This window comes from Acomys minous, assembly GCF_964271855.1.
Source record: "Acomys minous genome assembly, chromosome: 17".
Taxonomy (NCBI): domain Eukaryota; kingdom Metazoa; phylum Chordata; class Mammalia; order Rodentia; family Muridae; genus Acomys; species Acomys minous.
In genome coordinates, this window is record NC_140500.1 from 43,470,351 (window position 1) to 43,482,817 (window position 12,467).

General features: G+C 42.5%; 1 protein-coding gene across 1 annotated transcript in view; it reads right to left on the reverse strand.

Moving 5' to 3' along the window:
• Positions 1-12,467, reverse strand: part of GXYLT2 (glucoside xylosyltransferase 2) — a 92,780-nt gene that overhangs the window by 43,907 nt on the left and 36,406 nt on the right. Inside the window, exon 3 of the mRNA XM_084766610.1 lies at positions 7,932-8,063. Coding sequence (XP_084622736.1) covers positions 7,932-8,063 — 132 coding nt within the window. The remainder of the gene's footprint in view (positions 1-7,931; positions 8,064-12,467) is intronic.

The window sequence follows — 12,467 nt, forward strand, 5'->3', positions numbered from 1 at the left end:
GAGTCCAGAACAGTTACATACAGAAACCATGTCTCGAAAGACAAACAAACAAACAGAAACAAAAATAATTTTACATCTTTCAGTATTTTTAGAGATCTGTGGGACACAAATTGCTCCACAATCTGATTCACTGAACTTTGGAGGGCAAGGGTGTGCAGTTCATTCTGACATGAACAGAGTATTATTTAATTATCATTCAGTGGTGTGTATGTGTGTGTGTACTTCGGCGTCCATGTGAAGGTCCTAGAAGAACTCTGAGGTGTCAGCTCTCTCTCCTTCCACTTTGTGATGTTCCAAGCATCAAACGAAGGTTGCCAGACTTTGTCAGCACACCCCTGCACAACTCCCCTTACTTAAGAAAGATGTTGATTCTTGAAGCTTCCAGAATTTATATCCTTTAACACAATGATTGTAGAGATGAGAAATGCTGATGGCTTGTCCCCCCTAAGGAGAACTGGGAGTAAGAGGGACCCTATGTTCTTGAGAAACCTGCCTGGAATTGAGTTTCCATCACAGAGAGCTGGAAGGGGAGTGAACGAAGTGTGTCATAGAGTCTTCTTATCAAGTTTTAGTGAACTTTATTAAGGAAATATTCGTTTATTTACTTCAGATAATTTATACAGTTATCTAGAAAACAATTTTTATCAATTGTGCTTGCTTCATTGGGATACAATTTCCCAGAGTTCCCCAGTCTATCCTTTTGGATGTCACTGCCCTGGCAATTTTTTTTTTTTTTTAAAGACAAGTCTCTTTATGTAGTACTGGTTGTCCTGGAACTAACTCTCTATGTGAACCAGGCTGGCATCAAAACTCACAGAGATCCACCTGCCTCTTCCCCCCATCCCCCCAAGTGCTAGATGACAAGTTTCTTAAATGCTGCTGCTGCTAAGCTTGTAGAATTTGGAATCCGGGAATCTTGAGAAATCTTTAGGCTCACCCAAAGGAGGCTTAAAAAGGATCTAGAGACAACAGGTAAGCCCTGATGACATCACGTGAGTCCCTGGATCTAGCCATCCTTAGAATTAGCCCTCTCATCTGAACTTCTCAGACTAACCAATAAAATAATTTCTTTTTTTGCTTAGCTGGTGTAATAGCTATTTTTCTGTGGCTCGGTAGAATACCTTAACCAAAGCAACCTGTGGAAGAAAGAGTTTCTTTTGGCTTACAGTTCCAGCGAGAGAAGAGTTTATCATGGAGAAGAGACATGGCAGCAAGAGGTGGGCAGCGCAGCAGTTACAGGAAGATGAAAGCACACATCCTCAACCAAAAGCAGGAAGCAGCACAATTAGCAACACTCAAAGCCGGCCCCCAGTGACATACTTCCTCCACTAAGGACCTACCACCTAAGCCTCCCTAAACAGCGCCACCACCTGGAGACTAAGTGTTCAATTATAGGAGTCCATGGGGGACATTTCTCACTCCACCTACTGCAGCTAGAGAGGTAGCTATCTAAGAGTTAGAATCAGTTTTCTGAATGCACATTTAACATGACCTAGGCTCCAGTGCCCCTGTGGCCTCTTGTTGCTTGGTAAAACTGCAAACATCATCGAAGGTGATTCCAACATCCCTCTTTGTAAGTGTATTTAATATATTCTTATCCATTTGTCAATGTGTGTTCATCATCATAGGCCTGGGACCCCGGGTGTCTTGATGTTAATTGCAAATGTCGAGGTGTGACAATAGTGACCGCAGAGGTCTGACCAAACAAATCTAATAAGACCCTTTCCCATTAGCCTACAGCTGACTCATTAGAATGCTGGTAACCATATAGAGTCCTATACACTGGAACCAGCTCCAGACCCCTTTAGTAAGCTGTAAATGGAAAGGGGCAATGATAAACATTGTTCCCTTCAGAGTGATATAGAAGACATGGGTAATATAAGATGTTTAGCCGGGTGTGGTGGTGCACACTTTCAATCCCAGCACTTGGGAGGCAGAGGCAGGCGGATCTCGGTGAGTTCGAGGCCAGCCGGGTCTATACAGTGAGTCCAGGACAGCTAAGGCTACACAGAGAAACCCTGTCTTGAAAAACCAAAACCAAACCAAACCAAAAAACCTAAACAAACAAAAAAATATAAGATGTTTACTTCGCATGATGCTGCTTTGAAATACTAAAAACAAATTAGGCAAGTTATCAGGTGATTTGGAGTGCAAATAGGTCTGAAAGCTATTCCATCCTAACTGCCGCCATGAATGCAGATGCATTCATGAAGTTCTCTGCAAAAGCCACATCTCTGTTATAGGTTCTACAGACTGAGGGACCAGGTAGAACTTCCTGATTGTAGAGACTTGGAAGGATGCTCATCAGAGCCCGATTACCTTATGTCATGGTTAGCACCCTCACTTGCTACTCATCACCCTCCTCTGTATCTGGCTTAACATCCCTTTGACTATCAGGTAAGACCTTTGGCATGATTAACTCAGCTATAACTAGCTTCCAGCAACCCAAAGCTAAGAATATTGTCCTACAGCGTCTGAAACCCATTGCAGAGACTTCCCTGCTGGACTGTAACCTGCCTGTCTGAGGTCTTCACCAATGTGCTTAGTAAGCCTTTGCTATTTTGTTATGTGACTATCAGAATCTGAGTAGCCATGTCCACAGTGGACCACACCATTCAGAGCATCCTGTGTCCATGTTTGTGGGGCACTGTCACGACGGTTGGCTCAGAATAAACTACCTCTTATTCTCTTTTTGCATTGACATGGCACCACCAATAAAGACACCAGATGTTGTTATAATTAGGAGCATATCAATTAAAACTCGGTGAAATCCTATCTCCTTGAGTAAAGCCTGAATAGCATGTTCCTACCACATTAGGCACTCCTTGTCAATTAAGTTTCTGAGCAGCCTGCTCTTTGGTTATATCTGCTATATTCTAAATGTTACTAGGACGGACACGCGCGCGCATGCGCGCGCGCGCGTGCATACACACACACACACACACACACACACACACACACATGCCTCTATTCCTGAGGAGAGAAGCTTTTGTGATTCAATGGGCATAGCAGGTAGTGAAATGTGTAGCTGTTAAAAAACATCACACCTTCTCATTAACTGGGGGAAGATGGTGTGCACTCATTCAAATCCTCTCTTTTTGCAGAATGAAGGGCTTCCTGGTTCTCTACTAAATTTAATTGATTTGTAGTTGGCATAGTGTTTGGAATACTTTAAGTACTGAGTTGCCAGAAAGATACAAGCTAGAGAACTTCAAGCCACCTGTACTGTAGCGTCACTGATAACAGTCCTAGCCCTAAGCCATTATCCCCAGAAGTAGAAAAGTAAACTGATCTCTAGGACTTCATAACCCAAGCATGGGGGGAATCTCAATTCCTCTAAAAGTGTGTCAGAGTCTTATAAGCACAAAATGCAAAACTCACATTTGCTCTGATAATAAAATACTAGTTGAGGGCTGGGAAGAAGGCTTAGCGGCTAAGAGTCCTTCATGGTAAGAGTCTTTCTTTGCTGTGCAAGTATAAGAACCTGAGATCAAACCTCCAAGATCCACAAACAAAGCTGGGTGTGGCCGTGCACACATTGGGGATGGGAGGATCACTGGGTCTTACTGGCTTCCAGCCTAGCTCCAAGTTGAGAGACAAATTCTGTTCTAAGAAATAAGGCTGAGAATGATGAAGCAGGACACACAATGTTGTCTTCTGGCTCCACACCTGGGCACCAGGATGTACACCTTCACACACACACAAACACACACACACACACACACACACACACACACACACACACCATACATACTCCTTTTCATACACAGACAAATATGCATTAGTTAAGGCTTTCTACTATGTGTCTGGGGGAGAAGCCAGCTAGTTACAAAACACCTGATGAAAGCAACCGAAAGAAGGAAGTTTGCTTTGGCTCACAGTTTGAGGAGACACAGTCCATCCTGGTTAGAAAGTCATGGCAGTGCTGGGCATGGTGACACATCCCTGCATTCTGGGAGACAGAGGCAGGTGGATCTCTGTGAGCTTGAGGCCAAACTGGTCTACAAAGTGAGTCCAGGACAGCCAAGGCTGCACAGAGAAACCCTGTATTGAAAACCAAACCAAACCAAACCAACCAACCAAACAAACAAAAAGAACATCATGGCAGGGAGTAGCTCAACAAATGGTCACAATGCATATGCAGTTAGGAAGCAGAGAACGGCAGAGAGCAGAGCCAGGCTAAAAGACCCCCTGGCCTGCCCCCTGTACCTACTTCCTCTAGCACCGATCCATTCACTAGTTCCATAAAACTAGTACCTTCTAAAACAGCATGTTCAGCTGGAGACCAGGAGTCCAACCATAAGCCTAAGGGATCCATTTCATCCAAACCACAGCACTGGTGGTACAGAAGATGACAGCCTATGGTTCTCCACACTCAGGCACCTGCCAGAATGCTTCATTCTGGGGCTCCATTTTCCATGTGCAGCCTCAGCAGCACACTGTATTTGGCTTCATGGAAAGGGGTTTCATGGGAAACATGAATTAGATTTTACTTCAGACTACCCTGAAGGTCAATATATCTCAGCAACCCTCCCCAAAGCCATGCTCACAATCTGCCATTATGATGCAGGACTCGGGAGAAGGTAAATATCCCTGTCAGCTGCAATCTCTCCTCATTCTTTTTAAGAAGGGCTGGTTCCCATTACCAGAAGCAGATAAGGAACACAAACACCCATTTGTCATTCAAAGCAGACAGCTCACTTAGCCCGCTCATCCTGCAGCGAGCTTGGTTTGTTGTTGCTGCTTTCGTTGTTGCGTAATAAAGTCACAATTCAAGGTTAGAGAAAATTCAAGTGTGTTCCCATTGAGTTGCTCAAGTTTTGCATTAGGGTGTGTAGACAAATCTCCCAACAGTAACACTGGCTTTCTAACTACTTCTCTTTGCCTTAGATAGCAGAAGCCTGGCATCATTTTTCACCTCAAGTGGCAATTATGGTGTACATCACCATCCTAGAGATGTCTCCTCCATTTTCAGGCAGTCATTCCTTACCCGTGTTTTTTGTTGTTGTTGTTTGTTTTTTAATTTCATAAACTATTTGTCTTTTTTTCTTCTCTTTTTTATTTTTTAAAATATATTTTATTAATTTATTCATATTACATCTCAATTGTTAGCCCATCCCTTGTATCCTCCCATTCCTCCCTCCCTCCCATTTTCCCCTTACTCCCTTCCCTATGACTGTGACTGAGGGGGACCTCCTCCCCCTGTATATGCTCATAGGGTATCAAGTCTCTTCTTGGTAGCCTGCTAGCCTTCCTCTGCGTGCCACCAGGTCTCCCTTACCCATGTTTTTATACAAATAACTACTCATCTCATAAGATGTAGATGGGTCTGTGTGTGCTAGACACAGGTCATTTAATTAAATGGCAACTGAGTTTGTTGAGGAGGCTTAGTGCTTAAAAGTACACATTGCTCTTGCAGAGGACCTGAATTCCGTTCCCAGAACCCATAACAAGAGGCTCACAACTGCCTGCAACCTCAGCACCAGGGGATTCAATGTCCTCTGCTGGCCTCTGTGTGCATGTACGCACATGCGGTATATACACACACAAATAAACGTTAAATAAGCCTTAAAAAACTAAAACAGATTAGCGACAGTCATAGGCAGCAGACTGCCAGCAGCCACACACTCAGGCTGTAGCTCTTCTTGCTGGTTCCTATGTAGAATGCTAAGGTTATCACTCACCATTTGGAGTTTCCAAACCAACAGATGAGGGAGCACCCTCCTCCCCTTGGATAGCCCTAGACACCTCAAAACTAAACACCATGCAATTTAAACCTCTTTACCCAAGCTGTTGGTCCTGCAGCTTTCCTCATCTCTATACCATTCACAATCACTATCCATTTGTGAGATTGGGCATTATGAAAAAAAAAAATCGCCCTTTGTATAAGTCATTAATGGTTAGATTGACAACTGTAACTGAATTAACCAAAACCTGGCTCAGCTCCTTTTCATTCTCTCACCCCTGACACTTCAACTCCAACAGGAGCTGCTAAATCCATTTGTCAAGTGGGTCTCAAATCCACCACTAACAGTTTGTCTTTTTCTTTTTCAAAGATTTGTTTGTTTATTTAATGTATATGAGCGCCTTATCTGCATGTACACCTGCATTCCAGAAGAGAGCATCAGATCACATTCTAGATGTTTGTGAGCCACCATGTGACCCCTGGGAATTGAACAGGTTATCTCTGGAAGAGCACGTGGTGCTCTTAACCACTGAGCCATCTCTCCAGCCCCAGTGTGTCTTCTTAGAAACACAAATCAGAGCTGGGCAGTGGTGGCGCACCTCTTTAATCCCAGCATTTGGGAGGCAGAGGCAACTGGATCTCTGTGAGTTTGAGGCCAGCCTGGTCTACAAAGTGAGTCCAGGACAGCCAAGGCTACACAGAGAAGCCCTCCCCTCCCTTTCTCTCTCTCTCTCTCTCTCTCTCTCTCTCTCTCTCTCTCTCTCTCTCTCTCTCCCTTCATCACCCAGCAACCTCACTTCATCTGTGCCTTGCCACAAATGGTCTCTAAGATCTCTTCCAGGATTGCATATGACACACTTTCATGGTGCTTCTTCTCTACCTTGGTCCTGTCTAGACTTAAGCTACTGTCTCAGACTTAATGTCTGGGGAGCAGGACCGTGGTCACTTAACACTGTATCAAATGCCTATAGAAGGTATGGATCCCTCAGAAATATTAACGTTGTAATCCGCAGTACATTTCCTTCCCCGTTCAATACCTCAGTTTTGGTGTATCCTTTCAGATTGTCTCCTCTATCACTTTTTCCACCTCTCCCCCCTCCCTCCCTCTCTTTTTTTATGGTACCAGGGATTAAACCCAGGCAGGGCCTCGTGCATGGTTGGAAAATCCATTGAGCTATAGCCCCAGTCTACCTTAATAATTAAAAAAAAAAAAAAAAAAAAAGGAACCAAAAATATTCTATTAAAAATTTCAAAACTATTCTGGGTTTTTTGTTTTTCCATATGAAGTTCAGAATTGAACTTTCAATGTCTTTAAAAAATTGTGTAGATATTTTGATAGGGATTGCATTGAATCTGTAGATTGCTTTTGGTAGGATGGCCATTTTTACTATGTTAATTCTCCCGATCCATGAGCAAGGAAGATCCTTCCATCTTCTCACGTCATCTTCAATCTCTTTCTTTAGAGTTTTGAAATTTTTTTCAAACAAGTCCTTCACTTGCCAGATCTAGCCAATGGACAGAACACTCTCCACAGTAGAGTGGAGAGTGGGATATTACTTTCTCACATACTCTGGTGCCTCACCTTTGACCATGTCCCCTGGAGGGGGAGACCTGGTGGCACTCAGAGGAAGAACAGCAGGTTACCAAGAAGAGACTTGATACCCTATGAACATATACAGGGGGAGGTAATCCCCCTCAGGAATAGTCATAGGGGAGGGGAATAAGGGGAAAATGGGAGGGAGGGAGGAATGGGAGGATACAAGGGATGGGATAACCACTGAGATGTAACAAGAATAAATTAATAAAGGAGAAAAAAATTTCAAAACTGAAAGTCTAAGCTAGAACTCTGGATCCTTTATGACTACTTGCCTACCTGTTGTCATGGTTCGTGCTGTTGGAGAAACGCTAATAGAAGGCAACACTGACCGAGCGCTACGAGCCACGCACAAGGAGGAAACTGAGGCTGAGGTTCACAAGCCAGTAAACAGTGACATCACAGTCACAAAGTCCCTTGGCTAAAGCTTGGGTGCTTTGGATGCTCTCAGACCCAAAGTCTTGAGAAAAGAGCCTTCGAGACTACAAGGGCCCTCTGTCTGCATACTGCTGGCTGAGAGTGTCAACCACAGAACGGAGGGGTCACTTTTATTCCTCCCCAGGAAGGACCTCTAACACATCTCGGCTGATTCCACTGTTTTCAAGTGGAAGTGTTCCCCAAGCCACATCTTGTCAACAACAGGGTTCCTACCGGAAGGAAGAGCCTCTGGGCAGCACAGGGTTTGAATAGTTTCTTCCATTCCTGAGGGTTTCCGACAGAAAACGTGATGGGGTAGAGTTTGTGCTCAAACTTCTTTGTATATGAGTCAGGCCACTGGCGCAACTGCAAAACACGGGAGACACAAGGGTGGTAAGACACGGAAGATCAATGGAGAACACTCGAGAGACCTCTGGCTGGCACAACGGAGATTACCCAGGCACCTCACACAGGAAGTCCAGCTTCATCCCTGCTCCTACTGGCCACTAAGTGAAAGAATATTTGCCTATAATATTGCTAGGATTGAAAACAAGTAATGTTTGCTGCTGGCCGAGGGATGGGAGACTGGTCCACAAGCACTGCCAAAGGGAACATAGACTTGGATAAACCGCCAAGAGGGCAATTCAGAACAATTTAGAAGCTGGCTAACAATCTCAAAGCACAAGGGCTTTCGTCACAATGTAGTCTGCAGTAATAAAACCTGGGTAGAAACTACATGCCAATTTATAAGGAGTTGGGAAAAATAAAAAATGATGATAGACTTATACAATGGAAGAACGAATCAAGATCTGTATGTTTCAATGTGATATATGACACTATATGGCCCAATGTAGTGGTGCATGCCTGCAATCCCAGTATTAGAGAGAGGGAAGTAAGAAGAACACAAGTTCCAGGCTATGTGAGATACTGTCTCAAAAAAAAAAATTCTACTATGACTCCATCCAATAGTAAAAGTATATGTGTCTTTGTATTATGACTTATTTTTATGTGAATGTGTGTTTTGCCTGCATGTATGTATGTGTAATGTGTCTGCTGCCTGCAGAGACCAGAAGAGGGCATTGGATCCCCTGGAATTAGAGTTACAGTTGTAAGCCATCCAATGTGGGTGCTGGGAACTGGACCTGAGTCCTCTGCAAAGGCAGAAAAAGCTCTCATACAGAACCATCTTGTCAGCCCTCATGCACATGTCTTTTATATGTGGAAAAGAAATCTAGGCAGACAGCGTTCTATTATTAAATGTGGGAGCCTCCACAGTTGGTGCTGATGGGCCTCACTGCCTGTTAGTACTTCTATCTTTCAGAACTTCCATAGTAAATGTTTCTTTCTTGCATATGTTAATATATTTTTAAAAGATTCATTCTTTTATTCATTTTATGTGTTGAGTGTTTTTCCTGCATGTATGTATGTGTACCACATGCATGCCTGGTACCTGAAAGAGACATAAAAGGGCATCAGATTCCCTTAAACCAGTGTTACAGATGTCTAAGAGCTCCATGTACATGGACACTGAATTCAACACGTAATTCTGAGCCATCTCTCTAGCTCTGCATATGTTAAAGATAAATTTTTAAAAAATTATTTTGTTTTTGTACATATACATTTATACTTTAAAGATAAAAATTTGATGTACCTTTTATTATTATTATTATTATTATTATTATTATTATTATTATTATTTTTTTTTTTTTTTTGAGACAGGGTTTCTTTGTGTAACAGCCCTGGCTGTCCTGGAACCCACTCTGTAGAAGACCACCAGGCTGGTCTCAAAGTCACAGCAATCCAACTGCCTCTGCCTCCCGAGTGCTGGGATTAAAGGTGTGAGCCACTGCACTCAGCTAATGGACCTCATTTTTTTTTTCTTATAATACTTGCAGGTTTAGAGAAAAGTGGAGCAGAAAGTAAAGTTACCATCCTGCCTCTCGCCATCCCATATAGTTTATCAGCTCACAATGCTGATCTTTGCTACAAGTCATGGGCCAATACTGATTATTAATAACTGATGGGCCAATATTGATTGTGATTTAAATTTTGGGGGGGGGACAGGATCTCACTATGTAGCTCAGGCTATCCAGGAACTCTTGGATTTCTGTTTTCTGCAAAGTCCTGTCACTGGACTCACACAGATCTACCACTAGATCCTGGCTTCTTTCACTTAGCAATATGTACTTAGGATTCCATGTTCTTTTTTGTGGCTTGGCAACTCACTTATTCTTGTAAGGCTTTACACTTCTCTTTTCTGAATGGAATAGAAGGAGAAGTAAGATCTGGGGACGAGGGGAAGCAGGTGGGGACACTGGGAGGAGTGGAGGGAGGGGAAACGGAGGCCACGATGTAACGTACAAGAGAAGAATAAATGTTTTAAAATTTAAAAAGGATTAAAGTTTATTTGTATTGGTAAATAATTTTACCTTAACAAGTCAGTGACAACTTGTGAGGTATGTCTGAATAACAGAATACATGCAGTTGTTGGTAACCACATCATAGAACTAGAGCCAGCAAATGACAGTCTCAAGAGCTCAGTACCCAGCCCTACACCCAGGCAGAACAATTTGACATTTTATTTTATTTTATTATTTTATTTTATCTTATTTTTGGTTTTTCGAGACAGGGTTTCTCTGTGTAGCCTTGGCTTTCCTAGACTCACTTTGTAGACCAGGCTGGCCTCAAACTCACAGGGATCCACCTGCCTCTGCCTCCCAAGTTCTGGGATTAAAGGTGTGTGCCACTACTCCTGGCTTAATTTGACACTTTAAAGTAGTCAAATAAATCATGGGGCTTGAAGGTGGCTCAGGCTAAGAGTGTATACTGCTCTTGTAGAGGACCTGAGTTCAGTTCTCAGCACCCAGATCAGGTGCTTTACACTTCAAGTGGTTCACAAATACAGTAGAGGGAATCTAGCACTTCAGGCCTCGACAGGGACCTGTAGTCATATGTACATATCCACATGCAGACACACATGCATATGCATAATTAAAAATAAGATAAATCTTTTAAAAAATCAAAACAGAATCATGTTTTGTGATAGATAAAATCACATGAGATTTGAACTTGTCTCCCTAAACAGACTGGAATGCAGTCACAACCCCGGCCATGTGCACATTGCTAGGGCCATTTTTACACTTACTAACTGGGGCCAATGTAGCTGTGATACACAATGCTTGCAAAGCAGTAGTTGCTATACCTAGGGTTTTAAGCAAAAATGTAGAACCGCCAACCTCTGTTTTAGAAGCAATTAGTTATCTACTTATTGTTGATAGAAGAAATAACATGGAGTATGATCTAATTTCTGATATTTATTTATTTAGATAGTTTTTCAAGACAGGGTCTTTCTGTGTTAGCGTTGGCTGGCCTGGCTTTGTAGATCAGGTTGGCCTTGAACTCACAGCAATCGGCTTGCCTCTGCCTCCAGAGCACTGGGATTAAAGGTGTGCACCACAACACCCTGTGGAGGAATGTCATTAGTGGATGTAACCACTGTCAATAAAGTGCTATTTAGCTAATCATCTGGGTAGAAGGACGGGAAGTGGAAGGCAGGACTTCCTGGAGAGGGGGCGGAGCCAGGACTGACAGTGAGAAGGAGAAAGAAGACTGTTGACAGTTGCCGAGGAAGAAGGATCAGATTGGCAAATGCATGTATGCTATGAGGTTTAGAGTAGTTTGTTTTAATTTACAAGGAGATTAGAAACAGTTAAGATTCTGCCCCGCCACAGTGCTTGCAGCTTTAAAGTATTTTTCAGTCTCTCTGTGTCAGTTATCAGCTTCCTAGGCCAAACAGAAACAATTTATTGTAACAAATTGGCGCCCTAAGTATTTAGTGTATCCACACCCTTAAAAAAGGATACTTTGTTATAGTTTGATGAGAGAAGTATCTCCCAAAGAGAAAACCCAAATAATAAAATAGAGACTTTGCTATAACTTGGTGGTTTAAAGATGAAAGACAAAATAACACAAAATTTTTGGGCCTTGTTAAATGCTCTTTTAAATGATGTTGTGATACAAATAAGAGAGAGATAAACCGTGCTACTGATAATGACTACTATTTTTATTTTAATCATTCTAGATTTCTATAATTCTTCAAAAGAAAAAACTTTAGAGAAAAAATTACAAAAATTTATAGATTGGAGACAACGCTAATTTCCGATATTTATATGAAGGGATATTATCTTAGTTTGCTTTTTGTTGCTGTGATAAAGCACCATGCCCCAAAGCATTTTGGTCAGGAAAGAGTTGATTTTGGTTTAAAGTTTACATTCTGTCATGAAGGGAAGTCAGGGCAGGAACTCTGGTTGGGAACCCGGAGGCAGGCACTGATGCAGAGGCCATGGAAGAACTCCACTTACTGGCTTCCTCCTCATGGGTCGCTTAGCCTGCTTTCACACATGACCCAGGGCCACCTGCTCAGGAGTGGCATCACCCTCCCACATCAATCATCCATCATGATAATCCCCTACAGACCTGCCTACAGGCCAGTCTGATGGAGGCAATTCCTCAACGGAACATTTCCTCTTCCCAGATGATTCTAGCCTGTGTCAAGTTGACAAAAAAAACTAACCAGCACAGACATGGAATAGAAAAATATGCCAAAATTGTTTTCCTGAGCACTACTGTAGAGGTTGGGTCTTTTAAATTTGTGACTCACAAATTTACTGGTTACCTGTTTAAAATGCATAAACATAAACTTTTAGAAATACTAGGAGAACCTGAAAATTCTTGAATGACATTTGTATCTAACATTTGATTAATGATGCA